This window comes from Carcharodon carcharias, chromosome 15 (assembly GCF_017639515.1).
Source record: "Carcharodon carcharias isolate sCarCar2 chromosome 15, sCarCar2.pri, whole genome shotgun sequence".
In the NCBI taxonomy this organism is placed as follows: domain Eukaryota; kingdom Metazoa; phylum Chordata; class Chondrichthyes; order Lamniformes; family Lamnidae; genus Carcharodon; species Carcharodon carcharias.
Window position 1 is genome coordinate 124,592,668 of NC_054481.1, and position 18,895 is coordinate 124,611,562.

The 18,895-nt window shown below is 45.1% G+C and overlaps 1 protein-coding gene across 10 annotated transcripts in view; it reads right to left on the reverse strand.

Annotated features, from left to right (window-relative positions):
* Positions 1-974: 974 nt before the first annotated feature.
* samd11 (sterile alpha motif domain containing 11) overlaps positions 975-18,895 on the reverse strand; it is a 236,123-nt gene continuing 218,202 nt past the window's right edge. For all 10 annotated transcript variants that reach the window (XM_041206653.1, XM_041206652.1, XM_041206650.1 and 7 more), the window contains 3 exons: positions 8,184-8,308; positions 6,096-6,206; positions 975-2,518 (listed from right to left, as the gene is read on the reverse strand). In XM_041206653.1, the coding sequence (XP_041062587.1) occupies positions 2,279-2,518; positions 6,096-6,206; positions 8,184-8,308 (476 nt within the window). In that variant the 3' untranslated portion in view covers positions 975-2,278. The remainder of the gene's footprint in view (positions 2,519-6,095; positions 6,207-8,183; positions 8,309-18,895) is intronic.

The following is an 18,895-nucleotide window of genomic DNA, read 5'->3' on the forward strand; positions in this document are numbered from 1 at the left end:
CGAGAAGAACCAAATAAGAGACTTGTATTTGGGGCCTTGCTGGCTGAGTCTGCGATTGTTTCGGGTTGGATGGCACAGGTGTGCACTTGTAGGGGCAGCTGGCCTGCCTTGGGTATGTCCTGGAATTCAGGACAGTGTCCGTGTTCTGGGGCTGGGGTAGGCAGGGGCAAGACATGGAGCAGGTCCATGGGAATTTCAAGCTCCATATATTTTTATATATTCATGAGATGTCTCTGATCACTTTACATGCGACTATTGCTAACATATTGACATTACCTATAACTCCCTGTGAAGCGAAATATACTTCAAAGGCAACAAACTACTTGGTTTATCCCAAAATCAATCAAACTAAGTGAAAGTGCTTGTTAGTACCAGCATTGGTGCTAAGGTTTCATGTCTTGGTGAAGCTCAGGAGGCTGTTACATTAATTTGATAAACTTGGTTCATCTGCGGAAAACAGAAAACAGCTTCTGTTATCCTGTCTCTCAGTTTCCAACCTCAATGGGCACCAGGAGAAGATTGCAGGGAACTCACTCCCAGTGCATTGTTTTTTTTTTCTCTCTCTCATATCACTGCACTGCAGCCTGTGTGGGTGGATAGAGAAAGCCTGTCTGTGATCGATAATAACAGTAAATATAATCACAGGCACTGGTCCAGCTCTGGTTTACTCAGTTAGTTAGTGACGTGTTTGCGTCTCTCGGATTTTGCATTTCAGGGAGGTGCAAAGTTAGAAATTCAATGCAAGTCTTGTTTTAAGTTAGCTGAAAGGAGTTCACAGTCCTGAAGAAATGCGTGCAGGGAAAGGTGCTTCTAAACTCCAATACAAAAAAAAAATTTGTACCATTCAGAAATGTACTGTAAACACAGACCAACAACCCATCATCTTAAAACAAACAGCTTTCGGGGAAAAAAAAACCGAGAGAGCCGGCATAGTTCCATTTTCCAATGAAACCACACAACGAAACGCTAAGTTGTACTGTTTTTTTTTGGGGGGCTTTTATTTCACTAAAAGTGAAAGACAAGAAGGAAAGCAAATTAACAAATAGGCTAAAATTATCTTACAAATCACCATCTCCTCATTGTTTACAGCTGCAAAACATTAAATGATAGTTTGACACAGTGTGGTCAAAACCAGCTAAAGGAACAACAACTTTTTTAAATTTTTTTTTTAATTATTCTTATACCACCCTTTCAGGGCTGAATATTACCATATATATAGTGCTAAACATATTCAACCTACCAACAGAATTTCCATAAATAACGTAAATATTCATTATGTTGATTGCTTAAAAGCAGCAATTAAGGTTTGGATAGCATGAAAAAGGATGAGGAACTTCCCCTAGCAGTTTACATTTCTTTTCCCTCTTCCCACCCACCCCAAATAATTCAAAAAACGTGCAACTACACAACAACAAAAAAAAACAAAATAAGTACCAAAATGTTTTCATAACTAGCTTTGCTTGTACAATTTGCTGTCCAGGTATTGAGTAGCTATTTCCTCGAACTGGTCCTTTTAAAACCACCTTCTAAACTCCAATACCTGTGCCGTCGTGGTCCTGTCACGCTTGTGTGTGTGCGCGCGAGAGTAGTGATTAAACCTCTACAGTGAGGCACTTTTAGACTGTGTCCTATAGGCAAAAAAAAAATTGTACCATTCAGAAATGTACTGTAAACACAGACCAACAACCCATCATCTTTGGTTTAGCACTGGACAATGCATAGACACTAGCATAACATATGAGTTCCTTGTCAAAACGAGTGCTTATGAAATCGTTTTTTTTTACATTAAATGTTTAATCCCAGGTCTGTGATAGAAACCTTTTTGGTACATGTGCAGGGTTCTGTTTTTTTTCTCTCTCTCTCTCTCCTCCTTTACCTCACTTACTTGCAGCAAAAAAAGGGTTTGGCTCAATTTCCTTCGGCTTGAAGCAGAAACTGAGCCCGGTTTTTTTTTGTGTTGGCAAGTTGTGCCAACCTCGCCAACTTCACCATTCAACCAACATCCTGTCTCTTTGTGTTTTCCTTCCAACGACTTTTAGGTTCTGTTTTCTGCTGCTTTTCAATCGCTTTCTAGGATAAACACAAGTCTTGAAGAAAAAGCAAAGGAATGAGTCTTTTGTTAAAATGTATTTTGAAAGCCGGAGTGTGTGTCTCTTGATTTTTTTTAGGGAAATGCAGTCAACCAATGAAGTCGGCGCTCCTATAAATACTTTGGTTTCAAATAACAGCAACTCCACTCTCTCTCTCTCTCTCTCTCTCTCTGAGCAAATGTCTCGGTTCAAGACTGTGGTTTGGCAAGGTCACCGATTCCCATTGTCGAGGCGTTGCCGTTTTCTTGCTTCGGTGAGATGCGGCTGACTTGGATGCTGCCATACGGCGAGGCAACACTGCCGGTGGAGGAGGGGCGGTTCTCAATTGGAGGAAGGTCCCTCTCAGGTGGCCTTAGTGCGGCAGGTGGGAGTGGCAGCGCCAGTGGGAAACTGGCCATATACAACACCCGGCCAATTCTTTTGGCAACCTGCAACAGAAATTCAAAGTGAAATGCAAATTCCAGTTTTCCGCCATTATTCTGCGCTGGTTCAAAACTACCATGCTCATAAGAACAGAAGGCTGCCACTGAGCCCCTTGAGCTTGTTCCATTCAACTAGATCCTGGGCTGATCTGCATCTTAACTCCATTTATCTGCCTCACAGGTCTTACAGTTGGTCTCATTGTCCTTACATTGGGAGTGGGAAGGAAAATGTAGGAATAAGGGTAGGCCATTCGGCCCATCGAGCCTGTTCCGCCATTCAATTGGCTGATCATCTACCTCAACACCCCTTTCCTGTGCTATCCCCATCTCCCCCTGATGTCATTAATATCAGGAAATCTATCGATTTCTGTCTTGAACATGCTCAATGATTGAACTTCCACAGCCCTCCGGGGTAGAGTATTCCAAAGATTCACCACCCTCTTGAGTGAAGAAATTCCTCCTCCTCATTAAATGGCCTGTCCCTTATCCTGAGACTATGTCCCCTGGTACTGGACTCACCAGCCTATGCACATCTATCCTGTCACGTGTTGCAATTCCCCTTTGCTATCTGGTTCATCCTGCTGGAAAATACGGACATGTAAACACAGGATTGGTCTCAGGATAGAGCAAAAGATTGGAGTTGAGGCAGAAGATTAGTCATGATCGTATTGTATGGCAGAGTAGTGTCAGTGGGCCATATAGCCTACCCCTGCTCTTATTTCTTATGTTTCAGTTATGCCATGGCCCAATAGTTTGGTGACACTCTGGAGCTCAGGCAAGGTGGAAGACCTCCTCTGCTGATTATCTATATCTTAGTATCATGAACATTTCCTTATTCCAGCAAAATGGTAAAAGTGTTCCAAAAGAACAGAAGTATAATGTTGCTACTACTCAATGACCAGAGGAATCTTCCTCCCACATAAAAAAAATTAGGTCTTTAAACTTTTCTTCCTTCATTGCTAGGAGGATGGAATATAAAAGTAGTCTTGTTGCAACTGCACAGGGCGTTGGTAAGACCACACCCTAGAGTACTGCATAGTTTTGGTCTGAGACATTGCACGGGAGGTAGTTCAGAGAAGGTTCACTAGGCTGATTCCTAGGATGAAAGGGTTTGCCTTATGAGGAAAGGCTGAGCAGGTTGGACCCATACCCATTGGAGTTTAGAAGAATGAGAGGTGATCTTATTGAAACATATAAGATTCTGAGGGGGCTTGACAGAGTAGATACTGAGAGGATGTTTCCTCTCATGGGCGACTCTAGATTCAAGGGGCACAGTTTCAAAATAAGGGGTCTCCCATTTAAGATGGAGATGAGGAGGAATTTCTTCTCGGAGGGTGGTTTTAATGTTTGGAATTCTCTTCCACAGGGAGCTGCAAGAGGCTGGGTCATTGAATATCTTCAAGGCTAAGTTTGACTCCCCTGCAGAGAAAAGAATCTGTCTAAGATTATGGGGGCAGGCAGGAAAGTGGAGTTAAGGCCACAGTTAGATCAGCCATGATCTTACCGAATAGAGGTGCAGGTTCACGGAACTGAATGGCCTAGTCCTTCTCCTACTTTATATGTCCTACGTTAGTTAGTTTTCTTGCAATGTCACATCAGCATTTTTGTGATTGCTACGTGCTGATACTCCCTCTAACCAAGCCCTGTCAACACCTACTGAGTAGTGGATCACATTCCATTCGCCGCAGAAATCCTCTGATCCAAGTTGACAGATTTATCCCAATGTTGTGGGGTGGGGGGGGAAATTCAGAACAAGGGCAGAACGTTATGCTCGGTGTGCTTGGTGGCCATTCGAAACTGGAGTGGCTTTGGCCAAACTCATTTCAAATAAGACCCCTGCACCCACCAGAGAATGGAGGCTTTGATCTTGAGTTGGGTTTAAAAGGAGCTGTAACCCATTGTAGGAAACATCATGGGGGAAGTGGCTGATAAAATAAGTTTTATCACCCACTTCCCCCATGATATTTTCTACAATGGGTTCCAACTCCTTTCACAATTGTGAAATTATTTTATGAAATATTGTCAGTGATAAAATTTAATAAAATGGTCTAACCGTGTTAAATTTGTTAATGAGCATCAATCCTATCCTTTGATTGATTACTTAAATATAAAAAGCATGAGATTAATTCTTCAATAAAGCGTTGTATACCAGGAGATTACATCTTGATTATTGTATTAGATGGTGATGCTTTGAATGCCTTTATTGTCTGAATTTTGTAGTTATTTAAAATGTTAGTATATAATTTCCTTCTAAATTTACCACATAATAATACTCTGCTATCACTAGTTTAGCCTGTAAGACAACCCCATCAGTCATTGCATCCCATGGGATGCAACTCATGGAAGAATGTTGACTTGAGAATTAAACAATATTATAATGATGACTTAAATGAAGAGAGGGATCTGTGTCCATGTAGTGACTGATGAAGGGGCATCAAGCAATAATATTTGAGCACCTTGAACTAGTTGCACAGGTGTAAAAGTCACACCCAACACACCTGAATGAGGGTCATAGAATCCCTCAAGAAGGTTGAATCAATTCATGTGATATTAGTCTGGGAATGAGTTAAGAGTTAATTTCAAATGACCAACAGTAAATGTCCTGATGGAAGTTAGCAGAGCCAAAGACAACTCAGTAACATTGCCAATTGTACTGTGCATCTATCCCTGTGGGAGAAAGCAAATTGGATGGGCGTTGCGCAATTCTTATGCAGTAATTACTATGTGTGGTGTCAGTTGTGTGCCTGCATAATGGACAACAGTACAAAATGATTTGTTTCTTTACTGACATGAGATGACATGGAATCACACTAGCAACAGACAAGCTTAGGATTTCCTTTTCCATGCAATAAAATTCTCACACATGGAATGGACATCTAGGGTAGCCCATGGAAGCAAATACACTGGAAAAAAAAAAGTTGTATCCTGTGATAGCAGGGCTGTGCATCCTTTCTGGATGGATGGGCTGAATGGCCTCCTTTCATCCCCAGCCATCATGTGATCTGAGGACCCTCCCTCCGAGGGATTAATTGTGGCACTCAACGTAAAGTGTTGTGTGACTACACGAAACAATGGGAGGAAGACAAAACTGGCTATCTGGCATAAACCTCTTCACCCAACGAATGGTAAGAATGTGGGACCTGCTAACACTGGACGTAGTTGAAGCGAATAGTGTAGGTGCATTTAAAGGGAAGCTAGACAAGCATTTGGGGGAGAAGAGAATAGAGGGTTGTGATGGTGGACGTAGATGAGAAATGATGGGAGGAGGCTCAAGTGGACAGGAGCTCCAGCATGGACTGAATGGCCTGCTTCTATGCTGTATATCCAATGTAATACTATCTTAGGTAAGTGCCTGTGCCAGACAGGGCAAACTGGGGCCTGAGTGAACTCACTCTCGGGTACTTCCTGATACCCAATTAGTGCCTGAGGCAGAAAAGGTCATCCAGCCCTGTCCTCTTTAAGAAAACTAGAGACTTTGTTTTAATTGGTTGGTATGGTATGTTCATTATATCATGGGAGCCAATAGAATTTGGGCTGCACATCATGTGCTCAGCCAGCTGGACCAATCAAAGATAAATGTTACCTGTGCTCGTATTTTTAGTGCTGGTCCCAGCTTCAGACCCATGGTGTTCAGTAAGTGCTCCTCCGTTAACAAGGGTAATGTCTCACCATCAATAGCCTGCTCTCGAAACACCTGCAAATTAAACACAAATGGTCATTGTCTGCTCACTGAGGACACGCACAGATAAAAGCTTCAATCCACTGCCAGTTTGCACGGTAGCTCTTCAATCAGGAAAATGCGATACTACAGCTACTTAACTATGTAGTGAAATTGGTCAAAAGACCTATAAAAACCATAAATGGCCACTGGTTACATAGAAATCTTTTGTCTAATTGAGTTGCTAACACACTTACACATTTATAAAGTCCCAGCTTCATGTAGGAACTGTTTCTTGTTAATGGTGTTATTTTTATTGTTATAATTTTATTATTTAATCAACATTTGAATTCTCAAAATCATGGGATTTAAGCTAATTGAAGTCCAGTTGGTTGAAGTCAAAGCTTCACCAAATCTGTCTCTACCCATGTTACTGTCTTAATAGTTTAAATGTTCAGGCTGTTATATACCAATTTCAAGGCAGGGGCTATATTTCACTGGTTTACAATAAATTGCATGTCATTGGCCACATTTGCATAGTAGTTATGTTACTGATCTCATCCAGAAGCCAGGAGTAATAGTGCAGAGATGAGTTCAAATCCCTCCTTTGACAGTTTGTGATTCTGCGTTCAGTTTTAAACAATTAAATGTAAAGCTGATGTTGGTAAATGACCAAGCTGTGGAATTGTTGGAAGTACTAGCTGGATCACTAATAATAGGGAATAAACCCGCTGTTCTTACTCTACCGAGATGTAACTCCAATCCCACACGAATGTGGCTGATTCTTAGCTGCCCTCTGGAATGGTCTAGGGCACCATTCAGTTGCCGCCACCACCTAATTGAGGACAAATAAGGATGAGCAATAAATGCTGACCTTGCTAGTGATACCCATACCTCAAGATTGAGTGGGGGAGGTGGGTGGAGGAGAAAAGAAATGGACAGTTGCAGGTCTCCCAGCGGCTCATTGGTTAACGTGCTCTGACCCGTGCTTTGATGGGGTGGACTATTTTGACTCCACAGTGGCCTCAAAAGCCAACAGCACCCGCTCGCTCAGTTAGATCTTCTGAAATGTTTTGTTTCTGTACTAGGAGGGTGAACCAGCTGCATTGGGCAGAAACTGCACCAGTTGGTGAGGTTTGATGGTTTCTTAGGAGACTAATGTCTGAATCCTGATGCGGAAAAGTCTTCAAATGGCCAGGGGGACAAATGATGATGAACTAAAACAGGAGGAAAGAAGTGTCGCTTGTGGGGATGAAGTATTGAAGTAAACAGCCTTGAGAAGTCGACTGCCTGCAGTTGTTAGGGTTTGACTATGTTGTGAGGAGTTACTCTGATTTTGACTGGCAGTCACATACTTCAAAAAAAAAAAATAGGGTAACATCACAACCTCTGCCAGAGCTTCCCACTTGCACATTAATAAGCGATATCCTGTAGGTGTAGGATGTTATGTCCAGGTACAACCCCTGAGAACTCGAAAGAGTTACAACCCCTGAGAATATGTTTAACTTTAACATAGATCCCCAACTATCACTCTTTGATAGTTTTTTGATCACTTTTAAACCAGTCCAAACCCATTAAAAGAAAAACAGATCTTATATTGCACCATTCAGGAACCAGGGTGCCCTAATGTCTTCCAAAAATATTTAACTATTTATTAAGTGTAGTCACTGCCGTAATGCAAAAGCCACTCTGAGCACAGGAAGGAATGTTAGTCAGGATACCTCCCCTAGTGGGTAACACAGGCGCTCTGGGGAATGCTTTCCTGTGTCTGAGACTGAACTGCGATGTCGGACGTTTTAGAGAAGAGCTTCCTCTAACTGTGGGAGTTGTTGACGCTGACACTGGGCACCCAGAATGGAATGTGATTCCGTCCCCAGCAGTCATGTCCGTCACTGCGATTGATACAATATTCACACTATGACACTGTTGAGTGGCAATGGCTTAAAACTGAATCTGAATGGCAACTTTATTCAGTGAGAAAGCTGCAACAGCTTTAAAGATCAGATCACTTACCTGGGTGTACTCCGCACAGCCGGAGAGACCATTAATGAAGTTACAGACATCGTCAACAGTCCATTTGCTAATGTCCTCCACTGTAGCACCATCCTCTCCATCCAGGAAGAGGCTTCCAATGCTGCCTGTTTTTGGAGGTGGAGAGTATAGATTGTCACTAAGAGTGCTGGTGGCAGTTAGCAATATGAGTAAGATTTTATATTCACTCAAACACAGCGCTTCAAATATCCTCATATCATCAAGGCAACCAAGGTCAGTCCTTGGAGCTGCTTCCATTCAATCAATCGTGGCAAATCGAACATTCGACCAGTGCACTTTGGGTACTCATTGCTTCACAGGAGTAATTATACTGCAACAACAAAACCTGTAAGAGCTTTGCAAAGTTCTGGTCACCACACTTTAAGAAGGATGTAAGGGTCTTTGAGAGGGTGCAGAGGAGATTAACCAGAATGGTTCCAGAGATGACGGGTTTTAGCTACAAGGTTAAGTAAGAGAGAAGCTGGAGGCAAAGGAGAGGGAGGTGAAATTCGATGGAGGTACACAATTGTAACCGGTTTAGGTAAGCTAGACAAAGTAAAACCGTTCCCATTAGCTTATGGTGCAAGGACCAGAGAGGCAGAGATTTAAGGCTTGGGCAAGTGATACGGAGAGGGAGGGAGGTGGGAGGAACTTTATTATGCAGCAAGTGGTAATGACCTGGCACTCGTTGCTGATGAGGGCGGTGGAGGTGGGGACAATGATTTCAAAAGGCACTTGAGGGAAATAAACTTGCGGAGCCCCAGGGGAAAAGGGGCCGATGGTCCACTCCGCAGAGAGCTGGTATGGATTCGATGGGTGAAATGGCCTCCTTCTGTGCCGGAATGACCCCTCGTGCAATAACAGCCTAGCTGGGATCACAACCCCCTGCAAACGCCTGAATAGCTCAATATATAAATATTATCCAGTTGTGGAATAAACTGCTGCTTGGTGACACAGAACCTGAAAACTGCTGAAAAGAGAGACATGTTGTCAAAGCTTTTCATCTTGCACTCATCAGGGCAAACACAAGAAAGCACGCGTTGTTGCTGCCTCCTGTTCACCACCCCCACCCCCCCCATTCACCACGTCACTCACTATTTCACTCGGGGAGTGGGACAGTAAGCGGGGCAGCAACTGAGGGAGAGAGGGCACAATGGTTGGGAGTGGGACAGCGAGAGGATTGATGGGAGAGGCGGGCGATGCAGCGAGTGAGGCAGTGAGCGGTTGGGAGTGGGGCCAGCGGGATCGGCAGGCATCCAAATCCTTGTTCTTTTGATACAGGCAGCCACCTGCAGTTGTGGTAGCAGCAAATGCAGCCACTATAAAAAGGTGCAGAGCTTGTCCCAGAGATTAGCTGATCAAATCAAACAGCATGTTCCTTTGATTATTCATTATACACAGAGTACAGACCGTATTCAACCAGCCCACGCTTTGCAAAACCCCAAATAAAATCTCCGTTAGATGTGATTCCAGATTGGACAGCACTCGCCGAACAATCCTAAGTGCGCCAATAGCTACACTAACAACCAATTTAAGATAATCAGTCAAGTTCGTAACATGGCTCATTTATATTTACAAAAGTGACATACATTCATACATTCTCTGCAAGCAAAGGGAATGTTTACTTGCAGGCTCCTTGGTGGGGGGGGGGGGGGTGCAGTGTGTTTGGGGAGAGGAGCGGCGTCCCTTATTCAGAGGCATTCAGTGCCTGATCAAAGGACCCAATATTGGGAAGGGGACGGTCCCCCCCTGAAAGCTTGCCCCTGCCCTTGCTGCTGATCCCCAATATCCCCCCCACCTTCCTCCGATCCCCATCTTGCCCTCACTCACCACTGTCCTTTGCTGATCCTAGGCCTCTCCCCAGTGCATTGCCGGCAGCTGCCACCACACCCGTGCTGGCGCTGCCGGCAATGAAGAGCTAACGGCCTCTGATTGGCTAGCAGCTTACAGGTACCAGGATTTCCGCACCAAGGGTCCTTGATCCCAGGGAAGGCCCGTTTCTAGGCACCTAATACCAGCAGGCCTTCCTCAGAGGAGGCGATGTGGGGCTCTTGCCACCTCTCCTGCTGGTGGGTGAAATCCCTGTCACCTGCATTAAATACTGCCCTATGATTTCTCACCCAATGATAGCTCAAAGATTACTTCCCAAACCAATTTCTCCCCTTTTTCTACAGACGCAGGATTCTTGCTTGAGGTTGTGGTTCCATATGTAACTGCTACAGGTCTTTTTAATTAATTTTATGGGACGCTGGCTGGCCAGCATTTATTGCCCAACCCTAATAGCCCTTGAGAAGGTGGCGTTGAGTTGTCTTCTTGAACTGCTGCAGTCCCTGTGGTGTGGGTACACCCACAGTGCTGCTGGGGAAGGGCGTTCCAGGATTTTGTCCCAGCGACAGTGAAGGAACAGTGATATATTTCCAAGTCAGGATGCTGAGTGGTTTGGAGGGGAACTTCCAGATGGTGGTGTTCCCATATGTCTGTTGCCCTTGTCCTTCTAGATGGTAGCGATCTTGGGTTTGGAAAGTGCTGTCTAAGGAGCCTTGGTGAGTTGCTGCAGTGCATCTTGTAGATGGTACACACTGCTACCACTGTGTATCAGTCACTCTAGTACCTTGTTCTTTGTCCACAGGCATAGATAATGAAAGTTGTCTAGCTATTTGACCAAGCCAGGCATTACAGCCAACAAATATCCAAATAGACAGCAGTCACTGTACAGTGATCAGGAGCTGAGTTTTCTGTTTCTAGATATGGGATGCTGGAGTTAATTAAAATCCCGTCCTCCCCATCACTATCCAAACAGATCAGCTGACAAGGAATAGGAACTCCCATTTTCCCTGCCGTGTTAACACACCTTTCCTCAGTGTGTTCCTCAACAGGAATTGGCTGATCAGAAACATCTGTTCCCAATTTTTTGAGCAAGCCTCATCCTTTTTTCACATTCATTTTATATTGGAGCGTACAGCAATCATGGCCCACCTGGCTCCTAATGGATTCCTCTGGAGCCCTTCACTCGAAGGGTAGCAGAATCGACCCCATTAAGGGACGTGACCCATCTGTGAACTACCCGACTCTCCAGATGGAGCACCACCCCCCAAAATCATCCCACATATATTCAGGAGTGGAAAGCATAAAGGCCCATCATCCACTTAGCTGATTTTATACAAAGGTCAAGTTGTGTTTTGTTCTTTTAAAACAAAAATGGATACCACTATCACCACAGGGGCCTGGGCTGAAGGAGATAATGAAAGGACAAAGCGCGGGAGGCAGGTTAACATGCATCATTAAAATGAATTGCTTGCTGATGCTCCCAGCTTTAATGACTCTATCACGAATTATAATAATTTAGCTTGGGTATTGCTGAAAAGAGACATGTCTAAGCTTTTTGTCTTGGACTCATCAGGAATACCCACAAGAACAAACTACCTGGTTTAAATTTCAAACAATGCTCGGCAGTTAACTGTCAATCACCATCAGTGGTGTATTCTCTATAGCAACACCACTTGCCAACCAATCAGCACTCTCTTCACATACAGTATAAATTGTTGTTTTCCCCTTGATATTTGTATTCTTGTGAGTGTCTTGGTGAGTGCAAGACAAAAAGCTTAGGCATGACTCTTTTTTTCAGCCATACTCAAGTTCTGGGGGAAGACAACAATTTATACTGTATGTGAAGAGAGTGCTGGCATGTGGCGTTGCCATGGAGAATGCACCACTGATAGTGGCTGACAGTTAACTGCCTAGCATTGTTTGAAATTTAAATCAGCCAGCTTGACCCTGACTGGTCAAGGCATTGACCTGAGGAATGAGTCAGCGAATGGCTGTCACTTACTTTGTTTAGCTGAAACAGGCGCAATATGTGTACATGTTCTTTCTGTCCGCAAAGAACAGTTCCACACACTACGAGATTGGTCTTATCGGCAACCTTGTAAATAGGGCCTGAGCCATTTGCTCACCAGGCAAACTTGACACTGAAATAGGGCATCAAAGGCATCCTGCAGGATAATGGCTCCCCTGATCAGATCCCTTCACCCTGTATATCGCACAAGCTCATGAATGGGCCTAAAGCCATCACTCTCAGCCCTGAAAATTGCCCAGTCTGCCTGAGATTACCCTGGAAGGGCAAAGTATCTCAAAAGATTTGAGCAACAGGTGAAGCTAGCCGTTTCACGCTGCTACTATGCAATAGCAACACAAGTGGTATTTGCCACTAACAGGATGCTGCTGTCAAGCCAAAAAGATGTTCTGCCTATCACACAAATGAGTAATGTGGTTAATGAATTTCAGTGCCAATGTGATGCTAGGTACGTAGGCGTACATGCCAAAGACTGGCAGATCATATCAAACAGCATGTCCCAGCGCTATTCACAACAGGCAGGGTGCAGATCATGCCCAACCAGTCCGTGCTTGCAAAACTCAAAATGCTGTGTCCGACATTAGATGCGATTCCACGATTGGACAACATTTGCTAAATGATCCTCAGTGTGCTAAGAATTACCCTGACAACCAATTTAAGATTGTCAGTCAGGCTCGCAGTGTGGCACATTTGTGTGTACTGGAAGCTACGTACATTAATACACAGGGCCCTGTACTTTGCAGACATACATTGCACCTGTTTCAAAACAAAAATAAGTGACAGCCATTCGCTGACTCATTCCTCAGGGCAATGCCTGGATCAATCAGGTTCAAGCTACCTGGTTTAAATTTCAAACAATGCTCGGCAGTTAACTGTCAGTCACCATCAGTGGTGCATTCTCTATAGCAAAACCACTTGCCAACCAATCAGCACTCTCTTCACATACAGTATAAATTGTTGTTTACCCCTTGATATTTGTATTCTTGCGAGTGTCTTGATGAGTGCAAGACAAAAAGCTTAGGCACGGCTCCTTTTTTTCAGCCATACTCAAGTTCTGTACTGACGGTGACTAATTTAGCTTCTTCAAAAAAGCTAGGCTGCTCGAATTCTTCAAGCGTGGCTGCCAACAGTGGGGGGGTGAAAGGACATCAGATGCACAAGAGACGAACGCAACAATTCTCGTAAGGCTGGAGGAGATGGACAGGGAGCCAGGCTCTAAAGGGATCTGAACACAAGGATGAGAATTTTAAACGTGAAGCGTAACCGGAGCGGGAGTCCATGTAGGCCAGCGAGCACAGGGTGAACGGTCAACAGGGACTTGCTGCAAGTTAGGACACGAGGAGCAGCCATGCACGAGGCTCAAGTTTATGGAAGATGGGAGCACTGAATAGTCAAGCCTAGAGGTAACAAAAAACATGGATGAGGGTTTCAGCAGCTGATGGGCTGAGACAGGGAGGGCAAAGATGGTTTGTTACAGAAATGGGAGTAGAGGCTTTGTGACCTCAAGCTCAGCTGGGGGGTCAGATAGGACTCCAGGTTGCAATCATTCTGGTTTAGCCTCGGACAGTGACCAAGGAGGGAAATGGAAGTGGTAGCTGAGGAGTGGAGCATGTGGCAAAGGCCAAAGACAAAGGCCGGGATATTCCGGCCCTGTTGTGCCAGGACCCGCCATGGGAGATTCAGTAGCCCAGCCAAAAGTCCCTTGACTTTCAGCGGGAGCAGACGATCCCTGCAGCAGCGGCAGGATGAGAGTTCGGTAGGGCGGAGAATCCTGTCCAATGTCTTTTCAGTCGTGCCGATATTTAATGGAACATTATTTTGGCCCATCCAATACGTGAGACCAGACCAGCAGCAGGACAAATCAGAGGCAGTTAATAGAGTCGGTAATAACGTAGAGCTGGATGTCAGTGTATAGATGGAGCCTGATGATGTTAAGATGAGAAATAGGGGTGGGGGTGCCAAGGATAGATCCATGGATACTCCAGAGGTAACAGTGCTTTGATATACAGCTCTGCTGTGGTGAGCAAGTACCAAATAGAGACCAGGTGCCTTGCTGTGAGGGAAGGAGGGAAACCTAGAAGAGAAATCACTTAGCCACCAGTTCATAGTGTGAGGCTGATGCAAGGCCTGGGATCAAGCCTAGTGACATTGACTCAATCGCAACTGTTCTGTAACCCAAGTGACATTTGATATCCTTCAAAAAATACAACAATCTCAGCTGTAAGTGTTATCGCTGACAAGAGGAAAGGGTGGGCGTTGGGGTGGTGCAGTTGGAGGCTGATATCAGCCAGAGTTCCTGCTCCTGATAACCACACAGTAATCCTTGCTGTAAAGTGCACGTGTGGGTGTCGTGCTTGGCTGCGATCCACCCACAGTCGAACATCTCGCCAATGTGTGCACACAAAGAATGGCCCCCTGAGCAAGGTCTGGAATACTCCCGGGGCCTGTGGAATTAATACTTCCAGTGTGAATCAGCATATTAATGATCCTGGGGTTACAGGGAGTGGCGGAGGAAGATGAGAGCAGTGAACACATGTCTTGAAGAAGTTCAATACCTCAATACTGCCACCAAACATGAATGGGAGGACGACCCCTACTCATCGCAACCTATTAACTAGTCTCAGCTACTCTTTTGTGCACAAGCTTTACAGGAACTGATGCCGCAGCGGCCAGGCTAGCAGCAACTCTCGTATGGTTCAGTGAGCAGAGGAAGTAGAAGTGAAATCAATTCCTTCAGGCCAAATCCCCGCACATACGAAGCTACTTAGCTGTCTGCTGCCAGCGTGTGCAATCCACAGGGGATTTGACGAGGTCACCTTTGGCTTCAAAACCAGCCACTTCCTTATTCTGACTACAGTCCAAGTATTTCCTTCCGGCACGCTGTTTATCAGCAAATGACTGAGTGAAGCATTTTCATAAAGTTTGCTCCTTGTGGTTTGGACCGATTCAACGTCCTGATTTTAAAAAGGAAAAGCCCGAAGAGCTGCTCAGCTTTTTTTTTTGCACCAAACTGCAAACTGCTGTTTAACTCTGTGACAGATCGATGAGGCCAGCTTAAATTCTTTGGTCCCTGTCCTTTCGTTTACCAAGAGGCCTTTTTTTTAAAAAAAAAAATTTGCTTTCCCATTGACAAGTCAGACAGGACACCTGTGAATTAGAAAGCTAAATGTGCATTTATGTCCTTGATAAAGCATTTGATTCGAGGTATAATCTGCCTTTGGCAGCTGTACAAAGCCTAGTTTGTAGAAAGGACACATTGTATGGTTTCTCAATTATTGAGCGAGGCAGAGACACTGTACAATGTATTAAAGCGCAGGGATGCAGCAGAGTGGAGCAGGGAAGGGATATGTTTCATAAATGGCAATAAATGTAAATATAACGTGCTCCCTGCTGTCTCACTGGCCCAGTGCCAAAACACTATGTGGCGCTGAGAGAGGGATGCAGGCCAGAAAGTTCTGGGCCTGCACTGAATTAGCTGATCTCAGCGAGGCCTCGATAATTAGCCTTCAGTACTCCAGGGCCAGAGAGACCAAAATTAACCAGGTGTCCTCACACTAATCACTATCCAGACACGGTTGGAAATGTGTGCCGGTGTGTGTGTGTGTGTGTGTGAGAGAGAGAGACAGACAGACAGACAGAGCACACAGGTTCGCTATTACGCCTGGCCATTGGACAGCTTGCCAACGCTCAACTCTTGTCCAGCATGTTGCTGGACAAGAGCCATTTGGGGAAACACCCGACCAATCTGTGCCTCCAGAAGGTGGTGGGGGGGGGGGGGGTGCTGAGGGGAGGGGAAATAAATGGGAGATAACAACAAATCCACGACCTCTAACACCGTGCAGGACAAGGGCAGCAGACACATGGGGAACACCGCCACCTGCAAGTTCCCCTCCAAGCCACGCGCCACCCTGACTTGGAAATATATCGGCCGTTCCTTCACTGTTGCTGGGTCAAAATCCCGGAACACCCTCCCTCTGTGGGAGTGTCGACTGCAGCGGTTCAAGAAGGGTGGGGTAATTAGGAATGAGCAATAAATGCTGGCCTTGCATCGCACATCGCACGAATGATTTTATTTTTTAAAAGAGAAAACAGGCAGCAAAGAGTTAACTTGCACAAAGAAGCAACTGGAGTCTCTGCAGTTTACTCCGCGGCTGAGAAGGACCTCATAAAGGTGACAGCAGATTACGGTAAATCTCCTGACATTGCTTTTATTTTCTAACTTGTCCTGCTGTATGACCTGGGGGTGGTGGAAAAAGTTCTCCAGCTTGAAGCAGTGAATCATATCCTCCTCCAGGGACCACAATACCATTCCTTCTCAATGACCTTAGCACATTTCCCACAAAGCTCTGCTCGCGCTAACTTTTGGTTCAGCAGCCTTGCAGCGTAGCTTTTCTGTGTGGAGCGAATGAGCAGTGGATCCCAGAGGCAGTGGGTGCAGTTATTCTTTACCTCAGCCTTACTCGACCACATAGGAAAAAAGACTAGATTTGCACTTGCTCCTTCTGGGCTTTTGGCACCAAGTTGATTAGGTTTTTTTATCCCCCCCCCCCCACAACCCTCTTTAAAAAAAAAGACTTGTGCAAAGCACTTTCACAGACCTCATGTAGAGGTTCGATGGGATTATTTTTCTAAGCTATTCAGGGATGGCTAACCGGGGTCAAATGGCCAACTGAAGGACTCGCGCCAACAATCTGTTGTTCTGCCACCCCCCCCCATCACCCCCCCACCACCACCACCACCACCACCCCCCATCCACCACCGTAAAACTTCCTTTTTAAAAAGAAAAAAAATTCTCCTCAACAAAAGAAATAAGACTATTAAATTAAAACGCAATGGTTCAAAGTGTTGGAGGGAGTGGGGGGGGAGTGCGGTGGTATATAAGTGAACTACACAATTTAATAGTGAGGTCTCACTTCGGAATGCACTGAATTTGGGATTTCTAATGAGTTTGGAGAGGGAGGGGGGGGCCTGAAAGGGTAGGTTTCTGGCAAATGTGTAGGACAGTTGGTGTCAGGCACCCGTTTGGAGGTAGCTTTTTTTGTGTGCGGTGTCATACAGGTACAGAACAGATTCATGCATCATTTAGAAAGCAGTTACCCGAGCCTACTGCTAAAGTAGAGGACAATTGATTTTTCGAAACAATAGATTCCTGGACGTACGCAGCTGCGTGGCATTTTTTGTTTCACACAAGAGTACAGTTCTGTGAGGAAGATGTCAGCTGGAGGCTAAAAATCCCCCAACAAGTGTCAGCTTTTAGCATGTTTAGTTTTAAAGGGACCATCTCTTGGTTTTAGAGAATCGTTTGGTCCACAGGAAAGTTGAAGGTTGTGGCCGGCAAGAAGGAAGTTGAAGGAGAATCCAAAAATTGAAATGGAGGTGAAAATAGGATTGACGCTCCTTTGTTGCCTCACCATGCCAGTGCAGGGTCCAGCATGGTATACCAACGAATGGGCAAGAGACACATAGGTCTATCTCGCCCGCTGCATGCTCATAATGGCAGGAGAATCATGCTCACCCCACCGAGGCCCCCTCGCCCACATATCAGCAACACAAAGACCGGGTTCAATACCTGGTCTGCACAGAGTTGGCTGATCGGAACCTGGGCAGTGGGTGGGCATTGATGGTCCCCAGCCAGGAAGGGGGGGAAAGATGAGTTCAGGGCTGCAGCTCCTGATGGTTATCCAGTGACTTGGATGTGGATTTCACTGTGAGTTATCTGCAACGACTCTGGAATAAGAAGGGAAATCGTTGGTCCCGGACACCTCACTACCCAGTGATGTCTGCTGTAAAGTGCACGTACACGGATATATCGAGTTTGGCTCACGGCACCCTCACACCCTTGCCAACAAAGCCCGTGTGGGTAACAGAGCCACGCAGTGATGGACTGGAAGAGTTGATGCACTCAGGGCATGACTTGGGGAGGGAAGGGTGGTTCCATTGGTGGAAACTAAAATAACTTTTTCATTTTGGCTGCAAAGCAAACTACAGGTTTGGTGCTCTGAGAGGTCCAGTGAGACAAGTGATAAGTCAGCCCCAAAGAGAGTTTGCATTTCAAAATGTTGCCTTCATTCTCCAAGCAGCTCCATTGATTTACATCCTGAAACAGCCATCCTGCTTTATCTGAACGGAGCTATGTTAACAGGATGGATTAAGTATTGACATTTTGCTAACACTGCTACTCCTTATTTTCACTTGTCACATTGCTTTTACCAACAGGAGAAATATGATTGTGCGTAAAACTTGTCAAACTGGAAACTGCATTTTTGTTATAAATTTCATTATAACACAATGTTTAAAAGCATTTAACCAGGTCTCACAAAGTATTTACAAGTATTGAGTTCCCTTCTCTAACCCCAATCATGACTCGCATTAATTTCTATTGATCAACAGCCACATCGAAAGATTTTACTCATCCTCCCCTCCTCGACTAATCTGTCCCCTTCCTCTCTGTAAGACACTAACAGCGATGAGATTCCACAGGTGCTGACCACTTTCTGATATCTCATCCTGGTGACCAACTTCAGAGCTAAATCGAGTCAGTGCAGACAGGAATTCATCTTTCACAGTTATAAAGACCACACTCAACTCAACCTCCGCACCTCCAGTTTCAACCCTCTGGGCTCATCCAACATCAACTCCTGAATGAGCTGCAATTTCTTCCAGAGCCACCATCTTCGGACCCCATTGCAAACTGCGTAGGCTAGCCACCATCTCCCTCCCCTCCCCGGCCACTCTCTTAGACACTGAAGCAAACCATTCACAATATCAGTGCTCTCTTCAAACCCGAGTTGAGTTTGCATCGCTCACATCCTCTTCAGCAACTTCCAACTCTATAACATCA